The sequence below is a fragment of the Leucopleurus acutus genome (genome assembly GCF_964270905.1).
Source record: "Leucopleurus acutus genome assembly, chromosome: 10".
In the NCBI taxonomy this organism is placed as follows: domain Eukaryota; kingdom Metazoa; phylum Chordata; class Mammalia; order Artiodactyla; family Delphinidae; genus Leucopleurus; species Leucopleurus acutus.
Window position 1 is genome coordinate 40,591,352 of NC_139153.1, and position 24,310 is coordinate 40,615,661.

At 38.4% G+C, this 24,310-nt stretch overlaps 1 protein-coding gene across 3 annotated transcripts in view; it reads left to right on the forward strand.

The window, feature by feature from the left end:
- The window catches only part of SMARCC1 (SWI/SNF related BAF chromatin remodeling complex subunit C1), a gene marked incomplete at its 5' end in the record, with an annotated part of 178,823 nt that overhangs the window by 44,015 nt on the left and 110,498 nt on the right, over positions 1–24,310 (forward strand). For all 3 annotated transcript variants that reach the window (XM_082847256.1, XM_082847255.1, XM_082847257.1), the window contains 4 exons: positions 4,706–4,775; positions 8,072–8,147; positions 21,195–21,320; positions 23,498–23,619. In XM_082847256.1, the coding sequence (XP_082703382.1) occupies positions 4,706–4,775; positions 8,072–8,147; positions 21,195–21,320; positions 23,498–23,619 (394 nt within the window). The remainder of the gene's footprint in view (positions 1–4,705; positions 4,776–8,071; positions 8,148–21,194; positions 21,321–23,497; positions 23,620–24,310) is intronic.

A 24,310-nucleotide genomic window follows, 5' to 3' on the forward strand; every position in this document is an offset into this window, starting at 1 on the left:
GATAAGTGTGCAGATGATAACAATACCAGCCACAACACTTTACAAACCATGTTGTAAAACCCTTGCAAATGCGGTATACCTTTTATGAAGATTAATTAAGTTTAAAATAAAAGGTGACATTTAAAATATTAGTAATATTTTGAGTATGGCATGCTAGAAGGGGTTATAAATTAAGCAAAAGGATAGAGGCAATAAATTATGAAATTTGAGGAAAAGCAAATGGCAAAGTTTGGCTGTGTGTCTTAGATAGTGGGAAATAAGTGGGTAGGTGAGAGGACCTGTGTCTGGTTTAAAGAGTCTTGTTTTTATTTGGTGAATGAGGGAGAGGGTAGACAAATTTTGATGATTTTGGTGAAGAGAAGCTTGCAACTATGGCTGTAGTAGGAAAATTTTCCTGGGAGCTGATTTCTGGGATATCAGATACTTGGAGACTGGTTAGAGAACAGGACCCATTGGGAAGCTCTGAATTAAATTGCTGAGTGAGGGGGTATGTTAATCATTGGATGGGATAAATTCATATATCAGGAGAGTAAAGGAGATAGGTGGCAAACCAGGATGGTCTATATCTTAACAGTCAAGGGAAAATAAGGAAAGGAAAGCATTTCCGAACAAATGAGGTGGGCAGTGGAATTTTTCTACAAAGAAATCAAAGTGAAGCCTAAGACAGGGCATTTGGTCAGTCAGGAAATAATTTGGGAATGAAATTTCAGTAACTTGGAAATGAGAGCAAGTTGTAGAGTTGGTGGAATATCACTGGTTTCCCAGGATTTATGGCAGAGAAAAGAAAGTGGAGGATGGCACCCACCAGACGGTTTGGGTTTTGTCTTTCAGTGGTGGCTTTACAGTGTATTTCTGGTAAGAGCAAAAGTAAATTGAAGCACATAGTTGAGTTGAGACCTGGTAGGGATAAAGGGCTTGGTTTAAGAACATAGGTTGAATTACTGGTTTTAGCAGAAGGAATATGTAGTTCCTCAGAGAAGAAAATAAATGAAGAGAATTCTTAAAAATTGACATACTGTTTAGAAGAGGAAAACAGACTAAATCTTGTTCAAAATAAATTATTTAGATGGACAGATAAGTCCCTTCGGTTTTCTTATCTGTTTGCAATTCTTTTTTCTTGTTCATCTGACTTGATAGTTTTAAATGGCCAGGTTTTAAAAATTTTTTACTTTATATTGGAGTATAGGTGATTAACAATGTTGTGTTAGTTTCAGGTATACAGAAAAGTGATTAAGTTATATATATACTTGTATCTTCAAATGGCCAGTGTTTGAGTTTGCTGTTTATTTCTTCTGATTGGCCAGGTCTGATGTTGAACCCCTCTAGAGAATTTTTCAGTTTTGTTATTATATTCTTCAACTCCAGAATTTCTGTTTGGTTCTTTTTTATAGTTTCAGTCTCTTTGTTGATGTTCTTAATATTGTTCATATATTGTTTTCCTAATTTTGTTTAGTTGTTTAACTGTGTTCTCTTGTAGTACCTTGAGCCTCTTTAAAACGGTTATTTTGAATTTGTCAGGTAATCCATAGATCTTTGTTTTTTTAGGGTTGGCTTTTGAGATTCATTTTATTCCTTGGATTGGGCCATTTTCCCTTTCTCTTTCTGTGTCTTGTTATTTTCTGCTGTGTTTATTTATTTATTTGTTTGTTGGCTGCATTGGGTCTTCGTTGCAGTGCATGGGCTTCTCGTTGTGGTGGCTTCTCTTGTTGCGGAGCACGGCTGTAGGTGCACGAGCTTCAGTGTTTGTGGCACGCGGGCTCAGTAGTTGTGGCTCGAGGGCTCTAGAGCGCAGCCTCAATAGTTGTAGCACACGGGCTTAGCTACTCCATGGCATGTGGGATCTTCCTGGACCAGGGCTCGAACCCGTGTTCCCTGCATTGGCAGGTGGATTCTTAACCACTGCACCACCATGGAAGCCCCTTCTGCTTTGTTTGTTTTGTGCATTTGAAAAAACAGCCACATCTCCCAGTTTTTATGGTCTGGCTTTGTACAGGGGAAGACCTTCACCAGTTAGCTCAACTTGAGATCCTGGCATCCCTCAAACAGTTTCTGGGCTTGAGTATGTAATTTCTCAGTTAGAGAGGTTTGCTGGCTCCTCTTTCAGGAACTTATAATCGCTTGCTCTCTCTAGTGTCTGTCTGCTGTACCACAAGTTTGCTGTTGCTGCAGCAAGCCACTGAGTGAACCCTCTTTGATCTCTGGGGTGCCCAGGCTTCCAGAGTATGCTGGTTCCCCATCAGCACTCTGAGTTAGTTAAGACAGAAACCTGTCCCTTGGGCAGCCCACCTAAAAGCCAGAACACTGGATGTTTATTCCCTCTAATTTTTCCCTGCCAAGGAAGAAGTTGGGTTCCGTGTGCTTTCTCCTCATCACAGCAAGCTGAGCCAGCCATCTGTGGCACTGTGTTTCTCTGGTGCTACAGTAAACCTCTGAGCTCTTTTTTCTTCTCTGTGACCACCGCACATCCAATATATGCCAATTCCATTAGTGTTCCAAGTCAGGTGAGACAAATTAGTCCCTTGGCAGCCTCCTGAAAAGTAGGAACGTTGAACACACATCCGTTCTTCTTTTCAGCCCAAGGGAGAAGCTGAGAGCTGAGCTTTTCCTCGTGATCCTGCTGAGCTCTGCTGGCTTGGGGGAATTGTAATTGTGGTTGATATGAAATGACTTTTCTTACTGTTTCAATGCAGCTGTTCTCGACTTTGAGCTTCCCTGGGGTAGTGCGACTTCTTAATTGGTTTCCGGGCTTTCTGGATAGTATATTGTTAAGTCGTCTCTGGTGGAACAAAGTCTGAGCCTTCCTGTTTGCCACTTTGGTGACATCACTTCCTGTGTGTTATTTCCTTTTATGGTCAAATAACATTCCATTGTATGAATATACTACCTTTTGTTTAGCCAATGGAAAGTTGATGGACATTTATTTATAATAATAATGACATTATGTTTATGTACAAGTTATTGTGTGGACTTATGTTTCCAATTCTCTTATGTTTATACCTAGACAATGAATTGCTGAGTCATACTGGCAACTCTATGTTAAACATTTTGAGATACTGCCAACCTGTTTCCCAAAGTGGTTGTACCATTTTACAGTCCCATCAGCATTGTATGAAGATACCAATTTTGCTACATCCTCATCAACACTTTTTATTTCCTGGTTTTTAATATTAGCCTTTCTAGTGAGTGTCAGTATCTCTTTGTGATTTTGATTTGCATTTCTCTAATTGTTAATGAATTCCAAGTATCTTTGCATGTGCTTTTTGGACATTTGTATATCTTCTTTGGAGAAATGTCTATTCAGGTCCTTTGCCTATTTTTTTGTTGGATTATTTGTCTTTTTATTGTTAGTTGCAAGAGCTGTTTATATATTCTGAGTTTGGACTAAATTGTACTTGTAAAATTAAGTTTTTTTATACTGATTCTGTGTAACTTATTGTCATTTCCGGGAATAGTGTGAATTCACATCTCTAACTTTTAGTTATTTCTGCTACTGGGAAAATTTTCAAAGACGGTCAGTGTCACAATCTTTATAAAAGTCAGCTGTAGAAAGGATAGATATTCTTTTTTCTTTACCTCCTAAAGCTGCACAATCTTTGAGATAGATTTTGTATTCTATGTAAAAGACAGCTCTTACTAGAGAGTCTCAGTATATTTTATTTATACAGAGCGAGTTCTGAAAGGCCCACTGGCCTTTTCACTTTTTCCTTGGCCATCTTGGGATATCAGGTTAAGGAACAGGGCCTGATTTCTTTCAAGATAGTAAGGTGAGCAGTTGGGTACTTAAAAAAGGGCATAGGCATGTGACCTTCATGGCTTTAGCCAGTGAAGGTGGGGCTATTTCATGTTGAAATTGGCAATGAGAAGCCAATTTTACTTGGCTGATTTCACTTAGTTTTTCTATTTTGCTATTATGTGAGGTTCAAGGGGCTTACCTCATCATTTCCCTTTTAGTACTAGAAACAAGTTTTCTAAGCTAAATGTAGACTACCAAAGGAATCATCCCAAGTACTGAAATGGAGATGTGATTCAACTGTGATTAAATCAACAAGAATCATGTGATTATATAAATTTGCACCTATCTTTGGTAAGGAAACTTGAAATCAAAATATCTACATTATGTGATCATATTGTTTACACTCTTGTTGGGAGGACTATATTAACAGATAGGAAGTCATTAAAGAATAATAAAATAGTATTACTGTTACAACCTTTGATGTAGCACTATAAAATGCTATAGGACACCAGAGAAAGTGGATCTGGAGGAAAAAGAATAGTTGGTAAAACTTTCATCAAGGAGATGAAGCATGACTTACACCTTGAACGATGTGTAGTAATTGCAGAGCTTCACAGAAAAAGGGAGGAGAGGTTCTGTATGGGAAATGAGGCAGTAAAGAATATAGTGATACTGATTTGGATGGATCTGGAGACAAATAGGCAGGTGGATGGGAGGGGAGAATATTTTAAATACTGAAGTAGACAGTTGGTTTTGTCAAGAGTGGTGGATAATAGGCCTAGAATCTAGTAAGTCTGAATACACAGCTGAAAAACTTCCCCTTAGTATGGCAGATAACATTCAATTAGGAGGAAGGATTTTGGGGAGGAGCTTACTAGCAAACCAAAAACTCTAGGTAAAAGTTAAGTCTAAGTAATAGTTTATTCATTTGTTTTGTCAGATTGACTAAAGTTTTTTCTTTTTCCCTTTCAGAAGAGTGGTTGAGACCTGTGATGAGAAAAGACAAGCAGGTGTTAGTGCATTGGGGGTTTTACCCAGACAGGTAATGTTGATATGTCCTTACATCTGGTATAAAGAGTTTTGTTAGTGCAAGCCAGAGTTATTTATATATAGTTTCGCTTTCTGAATAGCGACAATTTTGTTGATTTGTTTCAGTCATTGAACTCACTTCTTTTGAGTATTCTCTTACTGACTTCCTTATTTATTAAGTTATGGAGTTCAGTGAAGTCACAGGCTTTATTTATCTTAAACTGATATGTTTGCTGTGTTTGCCAAAACAGTCCTTCAGTATGGTATTAGACTGCTAATTTAGATTTGTTTCCTTTAAGAAATGAATTTGTCTTCTGGGTATTTTATGACTGGTTAGTTTTATTTTATTTATTTATTTTAAAATACCTATGCCATTCTATTATGGATGAAGTTATTTTATGTCTAAAATGAAGTATATATCATAACTCATACAGTGTTTCAGTATCTAAATATGCATAAAGAATATTATAAACAAGAACAAATGTCAGTGAGAATGGTGGTTATTGTTTAATTAAAATTATGCCTGCATAGGGGGCATTTAGGAATAAGGATAACCTTTCATGTAGTTTATCTTCTTAAACCTACGGTAGAGCTGTTTAAGTGTTCATTTCACTATTTTCAAGTGGAGAGACTCTCCGTTGTGGGTTTTTCATGTCAGACCAGTCTTCTTTCATCTGTATCCACATCCACTTCTAGCCTTACCATATTTTTGGAAGCAAATCCCAAACATACCATTTCAATATTTCAATAATAAATATTTCAGTATGTATTTCTGAAAGATAAGGACTCATTAAAAAAATAGGCACAATACCACTGTCAAACCTAAAAAAATTAACAGAATTCCTTAATGTCAAATATCAAGTCATTGTTGTCATATGATATATTGAATTGATTGATAAGATTGGTATTTGTTGGAATTAGAATTTAAACACATCTTGTGATTAGTTGATACGTTTCTTAAGTATTTTTCAGTTTATAGGTTCTCCCTATGGGGAAGCCCACCCTGCCTTACAGTGTATTACTTAAGAAACCAGGTTGTTTGTCCTGCAGAGTTTACCACAGTGTGGAATTTTTTATGGCATCACTGTGGTGTATTTGAACATGTTTCTCCATTCTCTGGAGTTGATCAGAATCTATTTCAGTTTAGGGAAGGAACAAGACTTGCATAGGTGTGTGTTCTTCATCAGGAGACATATAATGTCTGGTTATGTGTTGTTTTGAAGTTAATCTATTTGAGTGACTTTATTTTACTTATAAATATATTTTTTGAGGAAGAAATATGTCTTTAGATATCTTCAAATTTTTAAGAATATATTCACAGTTTTCATACAAGTTGAGTTAATTAGAACCAAATCAAGTCAGCTTGCTTATCAACCTTTTTTGAACCATAATTGACCACTTTACATGAACTAACCTTTTTTTTTAATTAGTAATATTTAAGTAAGTACTTTCTAGAGAACATTTCTTATTTCAAGGCTTTAGGTATTCATGGCACTATTAAAACAAACTTTTCAGTATCATAGGAACTATTACAGGAACTCAGCTTGCCTTTGAAACACTTCGGTGGAAACTCAAATTTATGACAAACTACATAAAGTATAGGATTGAGATGAATTTTATAGTAACACGTTATAAGACATGTTAGCTTGTTTGCTAGCCTTTTGTTTATGTATCAAATAAACTATAATGGCTGGCTCATGTCCTGCCTTCTCAAGGGGCCTTGTTAGTTCACTTTCTTAACTATAGTTTGTGCCCTCACTTCTTATTGTAACATTTTCTTGTCAAGACTTAAAGAATATAAGGTTTTTAATTTTTTTTACTCACCATTGCAGTCTTTACCTGGAATAGTTAATTAATTGGCAAAGGAACTTTTTTTCTCCAACTCATGTTTAAATGTTCCTAGAAAACTTACCAGAGTGCTGTTAATAGGTCTGTTGAGCTGTACTTGTTCCAAATGCTTTTCAGCTGACTTCTGAGAAGTGGCTAAAGGAAGCCAGTGCTTGTTACTATACTTATATTTCATTTAGATATCACTTAGCTTTATAATAATTTATTGGCCAGTATAGGAGCATTGATAAAATTTTAATTTGGTAGGTAATTTTATGCTTATTTCAAAATTGTAGGGGGAGTGATTTATATCAGTGAGCTGGATTTCACTGATAAGAGAACCATTGAGCAAAGACATGTGAAGATAGGAGGGAGTGAGCTAGATGGATATCTGGGTAATGAGGAGCATATGTAAAGGGCATGATGTGGCCACCATCTGATAGTCAGAGCGTACCACTAAAGCCCAGGTGGGTCGAATAAAACATGAGTGAGGGGAGAGTACTAGGAGATGAGGTCATAGGACCAGATCATGAAGCCTTGGCAAACCACTGTACGGATTTTGACTTTTAACTCTGAGTTCGGTGGGAGCTGGAAGGTTTTGAACAGTTGGACTTAGTTTTTTATAGGATTGCTCTGATTGCTATGTGAAAAATGGACTCCCAGGGCCTTTGGGTCAACATGGAAGTTATATAGATCCTAAACATATTTTGAAGGTGGAAGTGGTAGAAGTTGTTGATAGTTTGATTATAGGATGTAATTCAGAGTGAAGTCAAGGATATCTTGCAAGTATTTTGGCCAGAACAACTGGAAAAGTGGAATTGGCATTGCCTGAGAGGAGGATGATTGGCTAGATCATATTGTTGGAGTTGGGATGGCATTATATGTTGAATTTTGAGTGTATCAATATTGGGTTTGAAAGCTTTATTAGACATGTAATGAGAGATGTGGAATTGGCAGTTGAATTTATGAGTGCAGAATTCAGAGAATAGGGCAGGTATGAGATTTCAAGTCATCAGTATATGTTTGAAGGCATAGAACTGCATGAGATGATCATCAAGAGGATGAATAGGTCAGAGGATTGTTCCAAAAACTGAAACTTGGGGCCTTCCAGTGTCGAAGAGGTTTGGTAGGAGAGGAGAAACTGGCAGTGGAGACTGAAGAGAGAGGCTTGTGACTAGAAGGAATGCCAGATGATAGTACTGTCTTAGAGGACAAATAAGGGAAATGCTTTGAGGAGTGATCAACATGTTGAAATTCTGTGGACTGAGGCTTTTAAACTTTGGGTTTTACGATGTGAAGGTTACTGTAGACCTCTGCAGAAGAGATTTCTTGTCAGAGTGTTAGAGACAAAAGTATGTGATAATTTGTTATTACTGGATCCTAATAGCATTTTTAAAATGTATTTTTACCTCTTGATCAAAGTCTTTTCCGTGAATGAATTTGGGTTCTAATTTGTTTTTCCTTTTTTCATTTTCTTTACAGCTATGATACTTGGGTCCATAGTAATGATGTTGATGTGGAAATTGAAGATCCACCAATTCCAGAAAAGCCATGGAAGGTGAAAGATCCTTTTTAAAACAAAATTTATTCTTACATAACTTAATAGCCCTTCTTAGCTGTTCTCAACAGCAATGTTTTAAAGAGATACAGAACGATGATTCTTCCTTTCTTGTCATACTATTAAGAGATACCTTTGGTCGAAGCCCTCATTATCCAGGTCTTAGATCAGATATCTGCAGTGATGTTTGAGGAGACCCCAAAGGAAAGTTAGATTGTGGTTTGAGAAAGTTGAGAGTGTTAGGAGTGGAGTTGAACATCGTTGATGATGTCATTTAGGAAGGCTGGAAGCAGTGCCTTCGTGGCTTTTATTATGATACAGACTTCTCTTACGAATCATTTCTATTATAATGGTTTCAACTTTTAACGTGGAAATAATTTTGAAAGTGCAGGAATAATACAAAACAAAGTACTGTTTTATACTCTTATTCCAGATTCCCGTTGTTATTATCTTTAAAAAATATTTATATATTCATGTTTATTTGGTTGCACCAGGTCTTAGTTGTGGCTCGTGGGCTCCTTAGTTGCAGCACTCGGGGCCCTTGGTTGCAGCAGGTGGGCTCCTCAGTTGTGGCCTGTGGGCTCCTTAGTTGAGGCATTTGAGCTTCTTAGTTGTGGAATGCAAACTCTTAGTTAGCAGCATGCGTGTGGGATCTAGTTCCCTGACCAGGCATTGAAACTGGGCCCCCTGCATTGGGAGTGCAGAGTCTTAACCACTGTACCACCAGAGAAGTCCCCCCTGTTGTTAATTATTTAAATAATTTATTACCTGATACAGGGCCCATATTACATCTTCACCAGTTGTCCCACTGATATAATAAGCTTTATACTTAGTTTTTCCCCTGATCCAGGATCCAGTTCAGGATCACACACTGCATTTAGTTGTCACATCTCTTTAGTCTACTTTAATCTGGAACTTTCAGCCCTTCTTTTTTCTTCTATGACACTGGCATTTTAGAAGTATATAGGTCAGTTGTTGTTTTAGAATGTCCCTGAATTTTAGTTCATGTATTTCCTTATATTCAGGCTATGTATTTTTGGCTGCAGTACTCCATAACTAATATTGTGTCCTTCTCAGTGCATCATATTGGCAGCCTCATATTATCCATTTTTCCCATTATGGCTCATACTTTGATCATTTGTGAAGGTACTGTCTGCCTGGTTTTCCCACTGTAACATTACCATTTTTCTCATTGACATTTAAAATATTTTATAGGGAAATACTTTGAGACTACACAAATATACTTTTCTTCATTGAATTTGTGTCTGAAGGTTTGCTCATCCATTAATAATTTCTGTGACTGAATTAAGTTATTACTGGTGCTTTTCTAATTCTATCCATTCCATCTGTGCTTGCAGTTGGCATTTTGCAGCAGGGACAAGCTTTCCCTTCTCCCTTTATGTGTGTCTGTGGTCTATGCATTCACACAGCAGTGACATTACTACCATTCTTCATTTTGATGAATTATCTAAATTTGGCCAGTGGGAACGACTTTAAGCCGCCTCCTGTGACCTTTTGGCATTATTTGATGCATTTTTGCATATCTCCTACTTTCTGACACAAAAAGATGTTCCAAACTCCTTTTTTTTTTTTTTAATTTATTTATTTAATTTTTGTTTCTATTTGGCTGCGTTGGGTCTTCGTTGCTGCGCGCGGGCTTTCTCTAGTTGCGGTGAGCGGGGGCTACTTTTTGTTGCAGTGTGTGGGCTTCTCCTCGGGCTCCAGGTGCACGGGCTTCAGCAGTTGTGGCTCGCGGGCTCTAGAGCGCAGGCTCGGTAGTTGTGTTGCACAGGCTTAGTTGCTCCACGGCATGTGGGATCTTCCCAGACCATGGCTTGAACCCGTGTCCCCTGCATTAGTAGGCAGATTCTTAACCACTGCGCCACCAGGGAAGCCCCCCAAACTCCTTTGTAATTTTCCCATCCCAGTCCCGGAATCAGTATTTTTACAGGGAGCTCTGCTCCTTTCCATGGGTGATTTTACATGATCTTTATTGACTTCTATATCATGTAAGGAGCACTTAAATTGGATCAAAATGTTAGATTTTAGACCTGGTTCAACCTATTTCTAATTTGTGTGACTTTCAGAAAGATAGCCTTTGAGCTTTAGATTCCATATGAGGAAAATGGGATTAACCAAAATTAGTCTTTTTTTTTTTTAAACACTTTATTTGGAAATAACTTCAAACTTACAGAAAAGTTGCAAGAAAAAGAATAGTACATGGCATACCTATATACCCTTTATCTAGATTTGCCTGTTACCATTTCACTCCCATTTTGATTTATCATTTATAGTCTATATCTGTTTATAAATATGTTTTTTCTGAATCATTTGAGATAAAGATGCATATATAATGGGCCTTTACTCCAGTAAGTGTGTGTTTACTAGGAATAAGAAATTCTCATACATAAGCACAGTAATCAAGTTCATTAAATTTAACATTGACACAATATTTTAGTCTACTATCCATATTCCAGTGTTGCCACTTGACCCAGTAATTTTTTTAAAATTAATTTTTATTGGAGTATTGTTGATTTACAGTGTTGTGTTAGTTTCTGCTGTACAGCAAAGTGAATCAGTTATACATAGACATATATCTACTCTTTTTAGACTCTGTTCCCATATAGGCCATTACAGAGTATTGAGTAAAGTTCCCTGTGCTATACAGTAGGTTCTTATTAGTTTTCTGTTTTATATATAGTAGTGTGTATATGTCAATAGCAATCTCCCAATTTATCCCCCCACTTTCCCCTTGGTAACCATAAGTTTGTTTTCTGTATCTGTGACTCTATTTCTGAATAGGTTCATTTGTACCATTTTTTTAGATTCCACATATAAGTGATATCATATGATATGTTTGTCTTTCTCACTGACTTACTTCACTCAGTATGAAAATCTCTAGATCCATCCATGTTGCTGCGAATGGCATTATTTCATTCTTTTTTATGGCTGAGTAGTATTCCATTGTATGTATGTACCACATCTTCTTTATCCATTTCTCCATCAATGAACATTTCATTGCTTCCATGTCCTGGCTGTTGTGAATAGTGCTGCAATGAATATTGGGGTACATACATCTTTTTGAATTATGGTTTTCTCTGGATATATGCCCAGGAGTGGGATTGCTAGATCATATGGTAGTTCTATTTCTGGTTTTTTAAGGAGCCTCCATACTGTTCTGTACTGTGGCTGTACCAATTTACATTCCTACCCACCGTGTAGGAGGGTTCCCTTTTCTCCACATCCTCTCCAGCATTTATTGTTTGTAGTTTTTTTTTTTTTTGCAGTATGTGGGCCTCCCACTGCTGTGGCCTCTCCCGTTGTGGAGCACAGGCTCCGGACGCCCAGGCCCAGCGGCCAAGGCTCACGGGCCCAGCCACTCCGCAGCATGTGGGATCTTCCCTGACCGGGGCACGAACCCGTGTCCCCTGCATCGGCAGGCGGACTCTCAACCACTGCGCCACCAGGGAAGCCCGTGATCTTTTTTTAAAAAAATATATATATATTTATTTATTTGGCTGTGCCAGGCCTTAGTTGCAGCACGTGGGATCTTCGTTGTGTCATGTGGGACCTTTAGTTGTGGCATGTGCACTCTTAGTTGCGGCATGTGGGATTTAGTTCCCTGACCAGGGATCAAACCCAGGCCCTGTACATTGGGAGCATGGAGTCTTAACCACTGGACCACCAGGGAAGTCCCTCCTCACTGGTGATCTTAATCACCCAGTTAAGGTGTTCTGTGATGGCTCCACTGTATGGTTACTTTTCCCCTCCATTTGCAACTTATAAACAATTTGTGAAAGATTCTTTAGACCATGGAGATATCCTCCTTCTCATCAAAATCCTCTCTCTGTCACCCAGGTTTAGCATCCACTTAGAATTCTTGCCTGAACCAGTCTTTTCTTTGATGATTACACAGCAATACTTTTCCACTCCAGCCCTTCCCTCCACATTTACCAGTTGGCTTTCAGAGTTCTGTAAGCAAGAGCCCTTCCTTTTCCCTCTTTTACTTATTTATTTATCTGTCTGTTGTCAGTGTGAATTCATGGAATTGTAATTTTTTAGTGCTCAATAATTCATTACTTCAGTATTTTGTGCTGAAGTTGTTTCATATTTGGCCACTGGGAGCCCCTTCAGGCTGGCTTGTCATCCTTGTTGGTTTTTTTTTTTAAGATTTTTTTGATGTGGACCATTTTTAAAGTCTTTATTGAATTTGTTACAGTATTGCTTCTGTTTTATGTTTTGGTTTTTTTGGCCATGAGGCATGTGGGATCTTAGCTCCCCGACCAGGGATTGAACCCGCACCCCCTGCATTGTAAGGCGAAGTTTAAACCGCTTGACCACCAGGGAAGTCCTTGGCTTGTGACCCTTGTGACAAGCACTTGTCATTTTTGAGCACCTCCTTTAGGGCATAGTAGGATGTTCCAGGTTCATTTAGTACCTTCCATTCCTCATGCCTAGAATCAGGTGTTTCTCTGAGGCGCTCTCATTTCTTTCAGTAGGAGAAGGTATTAGAGACCAAGATCTGGGTACAGGTATGCTCAGTGCTACTGAAGTATCTTTGCTTCTAGGTCCTTTCTATTCAGAGCTATTATGTATCTGTAAACTCAAATGCAGACAGTAGTTGAGTACACATATACGTGCATATACACATAATATATATATTTTAGAAATAATGAGGCCATAATGATACCTCCAGTTCTAATCTGTCCCCGCAGTGTTCCTTTTTGCCCTCCTCTACTCCATATTTATATGTCTCTTCTTCTGAGAGTAAGAATCTTGGCTCCCAGCATCAACACGTTTACCCGGTTCATGAATACGTTCAAATTAGTTTCAGAATTGCTTTGCCCCTGCCACTATCATAAACAAAAGTACTAAAAGAGTTCAAGATATGTTTGTGGTTCTCCTGCTCCCCTAGCCCTGACCAAGACTCAGGGTGTATTATATATTGGCAAATAGTGTGTTCGTGAGTTACCTGGATGAACGTTTTTCCCCCTCCCTTCAGTGTGGTTTTTACTTATTTGAAGTATTGTTAAAGGTTTATTTCTTTCAGTTTGTTTTCAGTTTTGGTATTTCCTCTCCCTCTTCCCATCCAAGCTGATTTAATTTTATATATATTTATTTTTTAAGATTTATTTATTATTTATTTGCCTGAGTCAGGTCTTAGTTGCCACACGCAGGGTCACCATTGCGGAGCGCAGGCTCTTCGTTGTGGTGTGCGGGCTTCTCTAGTGGCGTGCGGGTTTTCTCTTCTCTAGTTGTGGCACACAGGCACGTGAGCCCTGTAGTTGTGGCGTGTGGGTTCCAGAGCGCATGGACTCTATAATTTGTGGCACGCGGGCTCTAGTTGAGGCGCATGAGCTCAGTAGTTGTGGCATACGGGCTTAGTTGCCCCGCGACATGTGGGATCTTAGTTTACTGACCAGTGATCAAACCCGCGTCACCTGCATTGTAAGTCAGATTCTTTACCACTGGACCACCAGGGATCTCCCCAGTTTTATATTTTGAATATGTAGAATTCTAATGTGCTTTCAAAAAATGTATGCTTCCAAAAGATGTATACTTCCTCATGAGTTCATTCTATTCCCATCTCCCCATTCCTTGTAGAATAAGCTTACTGTTTTCTGGCTTATCCTTCCTGTGTTTCTTTTTGCCAAAACATGTAGGTGTTTGCATATTTTTTTATTTCCCTCTTTTATACTTTGCCTTTTCTGCTTAATCTTTCCTGGAAACTCTTAGTGGTCATACCTTCACAGTGCTCCATTATACTTGGAAATGTGAATAGTTGCCATTATTTTAGAATTACAGACAAAGCTGTGATAAATAACCTTGTGCCGTATGTATTGTCTTATTTCTTTAAGGTGGATGCTCAAGGTAAATTTCTAAAATTAGAGTTGCTGTGTTGAGGAGTAAATTAAAATACATAGTTCTGTTAGATTCGTGCCTCTACCATGGGAGTCTGCACGGTTTTGAATTCTTGTAAACAGTGAAGCCAGAGTGCCTTTTCCCTCATGGCCTCACCAAGAGAGTGGTGTCAGGCGTTTGAATTTTTGCAAATCCTGATATGTGAGAAATGGTATCCATGTTAATTTTAATTTGGTATCTCTTTTTGTGAGTGAAGTTGAACATCTTTTTATATTTTCAAGGGTCTTTTTTAATGGTTTTTTAAAAAATTTTTTTTCTCATTTTTCAGTTAGTTTTTTCTGTTGTCTCCTAGAGTAATAAAAGTTATTTAAATGTTTAGAGTATATTGCAAATATTTAGTTGTATTTTTTACTTTAGTTATGGTGGGGTTTTTTTGTAGTTTTGAATTGAAGTATAGTTGATTTACAGTGTTGTGCCAATCTCTACTGTACAGCAAAGGGACCCAGTTATACACGTAGAGACATTGTTTTCTTTTTTTTAAAATTAATTAATTTTTTTTGGCTATGTTGGGTTTCCATTGCTGCATGCGGGCTTTCTCTAGTTGAGGTGAGCAGGGGCTACTCTTCGTTGCGGTGCGCGGGCTTCTCATTGAGATGGCTTCTCTTGTTGCAGAGCATGGGCTCTAGGCACACAGCCTCAGTATTTGTGGCTTGCGGGCTCAGTAGTTGTGGCACGCGGGCTCAGTAGTTGCAGCACGCAGGCTGTAGAGCGCAGGCTCAGTAGTTGTGGCGCACAGGCTTAGTTGCTCCGCGGCATGTGGGATCTTCCCAGACCAGGGCTCGAACCCGTGTCCCCTGCATTGGCAGGTGGGTTCTTAACCGCCATGCCACCGGGGAAGTCCGGAAAATGTTAACTTTTAAAATCCGGCCTTTCTTTGTTAGAAATAAACTTTTTACTTGACGTGTAGACTACAGAAAAATTTTTAACCATTCTTTTTGTGTCTCCATGTATGGGTTACAAATAAGTGCTGAATCCTCATTTAGAGTGCCAGTGCAACAATTGTTCCCTTGTGTGATGTTTCTGTGATTTTCACACACACTCTCCCCCTGATTCCTGGGTATAGTTTATTGGAATGACAAATTCTTATAAGGAATGAGGAAACTGGTAGCATTTCTTTGTCTTGTTTTTAGGAAAATAGAATGACTTTTTAAAAAAAATTATTTGTTTATTTATTTGGCTGCCTTGGGTCTTTGTTGCTGCGAGCGGGCTTTCTCTAGTTGAGGCAAGCGGAGGCCACTCTTCGTTGCAGGTGCATGCTTCTCATTGCAGTGGCTTCTCTTGTTGCGGAGCACGGGCTCCAGGCGAGCAGGCTTCAGTAGTTGTGGCACATGGGCTCAGTAGTTGTGGCTCGTGGGCTCTAGGGCACAGGCTCAGTAGTTGTGGTGCATGGGCTTAGCTGCTCCGCGGCATGTGGGATCTTCCCAGGCCAGGGCTAGAACCCATGTCCCCTGCATTGGCAGGCGGATTGTTAACCATGTGTCACCAGGGAAGTCCCCAGAATGACTTTTAAAGGAAAATACATTAGCTAAAGAATGCCCACACTGCAATAAAAGCAATTACAAATACTTTAAATCAGTGGTTTTCAAACTTTGTTGATCATGTATGTTCAAGAAAGCAAAATTAGGAACTATTTACTTTTAAAAACAATATATTTATCTTATTTTTGGCTGTGTCGGGTCTTAGTTGTGGCATCTGTATTGCAACATGTGGGATCTTTTGTTGCGACATGTGGGCTTCTCTCTAGTTGTGGCTCGCAAGCTCCAGAGAGCATGGGTTCTGTAGTTGCAGCCTGCCGGCTATCTAGTTGTGGCTCACGTGCTCAGTAGTTGCAGTGCATGGGGTTAGTTGCCCCGCAGCATGTAGGATCTTAGTTCCCTGACCAGGGATTGAACCCACGTTCCCTGCATTGGAAGGTGGATTTTTAACCACTGGACCACCAGGGAAGTCCCCTACTTCCTTTTATGTTTAGTTAACATATAAAATTTTTCACTAGATATTTAAATAGTTACTGAGTATGTGGAATCTTTCATGTTTGTTTATTTTTTTGCTTTTATGTTTGTATTTACAAACTAAATTAAAAAAAATTTTTTTTAACTTTTTAGTTTATATTGGAATATAGCCGATTAACAATGTTGTGATAGTTTCAGGTGCACAGCAAAGAGACTTAACCATACATATATACATGTATCCATTCTCCCCCAGACTCCCCTCCCATCCAGGCTGCCACATAATATTGAGCAGAGTTCCCTGTGCTATACAGTAGGTCCTTGTTGGTTATCTTTTTAAAATTAATTTATTATATTTAAATACTTTTTCTTAATGTATCCTATGAAATCTAAATTGCAATTTGTGCTCACTGTTATCCATTTTAAGAATAAATGGATATGCTTTTCGTTAAAAGTCAAGTGTGTTATATACTTTATTTTTCTTCTTGCATTTTTATTTTACCTTCAAGAGAATATAATCCTAGTATAATACTTTTTAATGCTTGAAGACCTTATCCCTGAAACCTAGAGAAAAGGAGCTAACTAAGCATGTCTTTAGTCAGAAAATTTGAACTGGGATTTTAGTTTCTCTATTATTGTATAAAACAATGCTTATGTATTGTTTTGTTGTTCTAGAGGAAATGTGATTGCTATGAGAAAGTTAGCACTTAATTTAAAATGTTAAATTGTGGATATTAACATTTATTAAATATGAATAATAAAAACGGATCACAGTTTTAAAAAACACCTGTGTACTTGCCACTCTCAAAAAAGAACATTACCGTTACCATTGAAGCATTCCATGTTCATCCTTTGGCCTGCCCACTCAGAGCTAACCGTTATTCTAAATGTTTGGCTTGTCTTTTTTATGCAGTTTTACCACACACGCACACACACACACAAAACTACACAAGTCCTGTTTTAGTTTTTACATTTAAAAAGCTTTAATATCAGTGTAATCATATTGTATTTTTTCGTGACTTGCCTTTTTGTTCAGCATCGTTCATCTATAGTATATAGCAGTACAAGTAATCTCGTGTATGCATATGTCACAATATATCCATTGTAATGTGGGTGGGTGTGGTAGTTTCTACTTTAAGGTACTATGAAAAATGCTACTATGAATTTTCCTGAACATACATGTTTTGTGTTTGTTCATAATGGAATTACTGGATCTTAGGGAATGCAAACATTCACTTTTTCTAAACAATGCCATATTGTTTCCAGATGGTTGTAAAAATTTATTTTGCTAAGGGTGTATAAGTTTTCTGGATGCTCTGTATCATGACCAGTGCTTGGTATATTCTTTTTTTTTTTCCAATTTATTTTATTTATTTATTTTTGGCTGTGTTCGATCTTCGTTGCTGCGTGCGGGCTTTCTCTAGTTGCAGCGAGCGGGGGCTACTCTTCATTGCAGTGCACAGGCTTCTCATTGGGGTGGCTTCTCTCGTTGTGGAGCATGGGCTCTAGGCGTGTGGGCTTCAGTAGTTGCGGCACACAGGCTCAGTAGTTGTGGCTCATGAGCTCTAGAGCACAGGCTCAGTAGTTGTGGTGCACGGGCTTAGTTGCTCCACAACATGTGGGATCTTCCCAGACCAGGGATCGAACCTGTGTCCCCTGCACTGGCAGGTGGATTCTCAACCACTGCGCCACCAGGGAAGGCCTGCTTGGTGTATTCTGACTTAGTGATATTTACCTATCTACTGGATGTGAAGTGGTGTTTCTTTAGGGTTTTAACTTGTATTTCTCTTATTACCAAATAGCTTTGCCATCTTTTCATGAATTCTTTGACCTTTGGTGTTTCTTCCTCTATGAAGTGCTCGTTTCCACCTTTTGCTTTTTTTTTCCATTGCGTTGTCTTTTTCTTTGTGGGTGTTCTTTAGATTTTCTGCATACTAACAGGCGTGGTTACATCATCAGTTACCTGTGTTAAAAATAGTTTTCTGGGCTTCCCTGGTGGTGCAGTGGTTAAGAATCCGCCTGCCAGTGGAGGGGACACAGGTTCGAGCCCTGGTCTGGGAAGATCCCACATACTGCGGAGCAGCTAACCCCGTGTGCCACAACTACTGAGCCTTTTCTCTAGAGCCTGCCAGCCACAACTGCTGAGCCCACGTGCCACAACTACTGAAGCTCACGTGCCTAGAGCCCGTGCTCCGCAACAAGAGAAGCCACTGTAATGAGAAACCAGTGCACCGCAACTAAGAGTAGCCCCCGCTTGTCGCTACTAGAGAAAGCCCCCATGTGCAGCAACGAAGACCCAACGCAGCCAAAAATAAAAAATAAAATCAAATAAATAAATTTATTACAAAATAAAAATTAAAAACATAGTTTTCCTAGTAGCTTATCTTTTTGTTTTCTATCCCAAGGTCATCACGACATTTTCTTAAATCATCTTTAAAAATTCTTTAGTTTTGCCTTTAATATATAAAGATCTTTAATCTACCTGGAATTAATTTTTAAACATGTGAACTGTGCTCTCTGATGTTAGAACTACTGAGCCTCCAGCATTGTCTAGCAGTTTCAAACATATATCTTTGTGTGTAGTCAAATCTAGACATCTGTCTAGTCAAACAGTTAAGTTGTTACTTGGAAAAAAATGTTGATTAAAGGGATAAACTATATGACTTGTGAGCTATATAACATTGTCAAGTATTACGAAAGGATTTTTAGAAACATACTATGTTGAAGATTATAGTTGTCAGAAGTTTAGGACTGGGCTTGATAGCAGAGTTTACCATCGTATCATTTCATAGGTAAGGAAACTGGGTTACAGAAGTTAGATAATTTTGCTGAAGGTTGCACAACCTATTATATTATTCTGACCCTAAGGTGTTTTTGTGAGACAGGTAATAGAGCATAGTGGCATAAGAGCTTAGGCAGAACTCGTGCAAAGCTTTGCCTCTTGGTAGGTAAGTAACTGGGCAGCTTGCTGACACTCTGTGCCCCAGTTTGCTGATTTGGAAAACTGGAGAGACTAACCTGCCTTGCTTAGCGGGATTAAACAAGATCATATTATATGTAAGGTGTTCAGCAGAGTGCCTGGCACAAATGATTATTAGTTGTCCATACTGTCCTAACATACTTTCTCAAGAGAATTCTCTCAAGGTCTTCTGGATAGTAAAGAATGTACAATGTGAATATTCAGCTCTACTTTTAAAATATATACATACTTATGAACAATTTGGAAAAGACTATTATGTTTTCAAATGCTGTGACATAAATTTTTCTGAATTAATTACTGAATTAAATTTTTCTGCAATTAATTACATCACTGAATTAATTTACCCTTTTCTTGAACATAGTCATGCCATTAAATAGATTTTTTTGTCTAATTAGCTTAAGGTTTCTCATGCTCTATTTATATATTCCATTCTCATAATTTATACATATAGGAGTCTTTTCGAGTTACATTATTTAAGGTCTTATATTCTCCTTGATGGGTATTAATTTTGTGTTTGTTACTGTGTAGCTCTAGTTTTGGGAGGAAAAGAGGCATGTAGTCAGGTCGATGTCATTCTTAAAGCAGTATATCATTCAGGCAATATCCTTAGCAACCAATGTAGTAATGTTTCCTTTTTTTAAAAAAATGCAAGGGGGGAGCAGTGGGGAGCTTAGATTGACAAAATATTTTTATTGGCAAGTCCATATAGTCTCAGTGATTGCTATGTTGTGGGTTTTTAGTTCCTGAAGGCTTCATAGCTGTAGTTGCTGCTCTCTTTTTCTCTCTTTGCTCTCATGTTAGTATTTTAATGATTCTTGACTGGGCATGTTAATTGGCAACACACACACACACACACACACACACACACACACACACACACACACACACACACACACACACACACACACACACACACACACACACACACACACACACACACACACACACACACACACACACACACACACACACACCACCCATGACTGAACAGCAGTCCCACACAGGAAAGAAGTCTAGTCCCCAATTCCAATTGTGCTCACTTTGAGAAATACTGTTGAATAAATAGAAGTATTATAGAGGCTAGGGCTGTGGTTTAAATATCTATATATATCCGTATCTACATGTGTATCTATATGACATCCAGAGAACCCTTCCTTTTATTCTTAGAAACGTTAACCAAAAAAAAAAAAAAAAGAAGTGGCCATGTATAGGACTGGGAAGAACCCCAAATCTGACTCTCACTTCTCCACCCTGTCCCAACCGTGGCTGTCCCTGAAAGGCCTCTTTAGAGCACCATGTGTACTTGACAGGGCTGGGCAACATGTCAGTAAATGTCCTCTTTCATCATTTCTTAGAATGTTATTGAATGTATAAACCTAGAGACATTCTTTATGCCTAAAGCAATGATTTACTTTGGCCTTTTGCCTTTGAATGTTTCTGTCACTGATTTTTGTGAAGATGAAGATGCCACGATTAGTGAAATAAGCCAGGTAGAGAAATACAAGTACTGCATGGTGTCACTTATATGTGGAATCTTTAAAGAAAAAAAAAAAGTCAAACTCCTAGAAACTGTAGAAAAGTGGTTGCCAGGGATTGGGGGGTAGGAGAAATAGGAAACGGTTGGTAAAAGGGTACCAGTTTTCAGCTATAAGATAAATTAGGTCTGAGGAGCTAATGTCAAATGTGACAAAAGTTGATAACACTGTACTGTAAAGTTGAAATTTGCTAAGAGAGTAGACTTAAGTGTTCTCGTGTGCACACGCGTGCACACGCACACAAGATAAATATGTGAGGGGATGGATGTATTAATTTGCTGGGGGGGGTGAATCCTTTCACAATGTGTATGTATATCAAATCACAACATACACCTTAAATATCTTACAGTTTTATTTTTCATTTACACCTAAATAAAACTGAAATAAAGAAAAAAGATGACATGATTATCCAATTTCAGGGTCTTGGTTATCAAAGCCTACTCAAAACCAGTCATGCTTTTTTACTGTTTACTCAGTAAAAGACATGGAATGAAAATTGAAGTGGTAAAGTTGCCACTCATATGTCACTAATAGTCGTATTTTTAAACTGTTCTATGCAGTTGAGGCTTTGAGTGTAATAAATCAGCTACTTTCATTTTGAATACTTTAAAAACTGTAGTGATTTATTATTTATGTAGATATTCATGCTTTGATGTGACTTTAGGTTCATGCAAAATGGATTTTGGACACTGATGTTTTCAATGAATGGATGAATGAGGAGGATTATGAGGTGGATGAGAACAGGAAGCCCGTGAGTTTTCGTCAGCGAATTTCAACAAAGAATGAAGAGGTATTTGGTTTGGCACCATTTTTCTCACTTGGTGTTTTCTTCTTTCTTGGCCTGAATGTTATCAAATCTTCATTAATAAACTGTCAGCCATCAAGTATATATAAAAGTTACTAAATGGCCATAACAACCATCTCAGGAGCTGGCATCCCCCAAAAAGGGGCATGAGAATCTCAGAGGGTCATTAAGATTTAAAGTGGCCCATGCAGTGTGCAAGGTAGTACAACTGATTTTGTTCTCTAGATCTGAGTATTAATTTTGTGAGCCAAATGTCATCATGGGGTAATTTAACTTAGCTCTTCATTTTCCAAGGGAAAACTGATTTAGTTTTAATATTTTTTAATAGCTTTGTTAAGGAACATATAGTAGTTAGTATAAAGTATAGGCCTTAAAGGTCTCATAGTTACAGTTCAGTCCTTTTTTCAGGTAGGGGGACTTGACATTTAATACTCTTTAATCCTTTAAGAAGCCCAATCATTTAAATATTTATCCATGTTTTGTTATAAGTCACAAGTTGGGAGGTAGGTGTGTCACTAGAGGAAGACTTGAGACTGAGAAGGCTTAGATGTGTTAGTGTTGGGTTATGACAGCTTCAGGTAGATACCTGTGATTCCGGAAGTCTTTTTTCATTGGGGACACTTAAGATTTTTGCTTTGGTTTTGTTTTTTAGTTTTTTGAAAAAAATCTTTGAGGCATATACTTTTAACCAATAATTTAGAAAGTGTAGTTCTTTCATACCTATTTTCAGCCCCAAGACTTTCTTACTAAAAGTCTGTCACACACCATATATTCTTTATCTTTAAGAAAAATATTTAAAAACTGAGTCTTTTTCATATCTTTTTATTTTTAGTTCATCCCTATTTGCTTTGGATATTTTTTTTTTTGCCTGCGTTGGGTCTTCGTTGCTGCGTGTGGGCTTTCTCTCATTGCGGCGAGTGGGGGCTATGCTTCGTTGCGGCGCACAGGCTTCTCATTGTGGTGGCTTCTCTTGTTGTGGAGCACAGGCTCTAGGTGCGCTGGCTTCAGTAGTTGGAGCACACGGGCTCAGTAGTTGTGGCACACGGGCTTAATTGTTCCGCGGCATGTGGGATCTTCCTGGACCAGAGCTCAAACCCGTGTTCCCTGCATTGGCAGGCGGATTCTTAACCACGGCGCCACCAGAGAAGTCCCATTCATTAATGTCTAATTGATGTTTTAATCTCTGATTCGTTTTTCAACCTCAGATGCAATACTGTGGATCATTTTAGGTGTATTTTCTTTATTATGGTCTGTTTTATTAAATTGGTATTAAATTTATCATCTACAGGCTGACTTTTGTATATTGATGTATGGCCTGCAACTATGCTGAACTTGTTTATTAGCTCTAATAGTTTTTTTGTGGATTCCTTGGGGTTATCCATATATAAGATCATGTCATCTGCAGATAGGGATAGTTTTACACCTGTGGGTTGACTTTTTTTTGTTTTGTTTTGTTTTTGCGGTACGCGGGCCTCACTGTTGTGGCCTCTCCCGTTGCGGAACACAGGCTCCGGACGCACAGGCTCAGCGGCCATGGCTCACGGGCCCAGCCGCTCCACGGCATGTGGGATCTTCCCGGACCGGGGCACGAACCCGTGTCCCCTGCATCGGCAGGCAGACTCCCAACCACTGCGCCACCAGGGAAGCCCCTGTGGGTTGACTTTTAAATCATAAGATGCAGTCTTGTAAAATTTTACCTCTTTTGAGTCATTTTCTCTTATATTCCTTTTAATGATGAACTAGGAGTAGTTTCTGGTACATTTTCACAAGATCATTCAGCCAGTCTTTGTATTTCATTAATTTAATAGCATGTGTTTCATATTTTTCCAGTGGTTATTGAAAATGCTTTTCCCACCTGGGAACACAGAATTTGAGCAGGAACAGTTTTTAGTTGTGAGGGGTTTGGGCATGTCTGTTTTGTAGCATAGTTTGAATACCTGTGGGATGGTTCTAATATATCCATTGATGGTGCATCACCTGGAAGGTCAGGGAAAGTCTCCTGACTGCTTATGGTCGAGGATGCTTAATGTTGTGCCTTTCATTTCCTCTGTGCACTTGTGTTTGGTATTATCTTTGTGAAAACTCACCTTTGGACAAGGGTTTGTAGAAACTGAGGAGTCAGCAAAGCTAGCTGATATTTACTTCCATTTACTTCTTCCTAGCCAGTCAGAAGTCCAGAGAGAAGAGATAGAAAAGCATCAGCTAATGCTCGAAAGAGGAAACATTCACCTTCCCCTCCACCTCCCACACCCACAGAATCCCGGAAGAAGAGCGGGAAGAAAGGGTAAGAACTGCAGCATGATTCAGAAGGCACTGAAACAGACTAAAGAACTTTGCAGATTTTTACATTTACATTGGACGTTTGTCTTACTTTGACTTGGTTGGAAGTCTTTGCTTTGATAGCTCGTCTTGTTATGGGATGTTATCTTATGGGCATCTTATGTCAATTTTATACATTTCTATCTCTGAATAGAACGTTTTTTCTGTATCAATGTTTGTATTGAGAAGTGTGGTTGGTAAGGAATTTAAGAAATTATATTCACGAGTTACTGTCTTTCTCCAGTTTTACCACCTGTCCCCTACATGATCCAAATGACTTATAGAGGAGTTGAACCTCTGTCTGCTCCATATTCTGCAAATTGCAGCAGTGTAGTGCCTTATTCAGTAAGTCACGTTTGTACTTAGTGAATCTTGCTTGAGTAGAGATTTTGGTTTCTATTGAATAGGTTGTTGTGAGGATTAAGTGAGACTTTAAAGACCTTGCACAGTGCCTGGCCTGAAGTAGATGCCTATAAATGGTAGACAGTAAATAATAATTTTATGATTATGTACTAAGTAGATAGTTAATAATTTCAGGGTTGTCTAGCTCAAAACATATTTTAGACTTTTTTTTTGATGTGGACCATTTTTAAAGTCTTTATTGGATTTGTTACAATATTGCTTCTGTTTTATGTCTTTGTTTTTTTTGGTGGGGA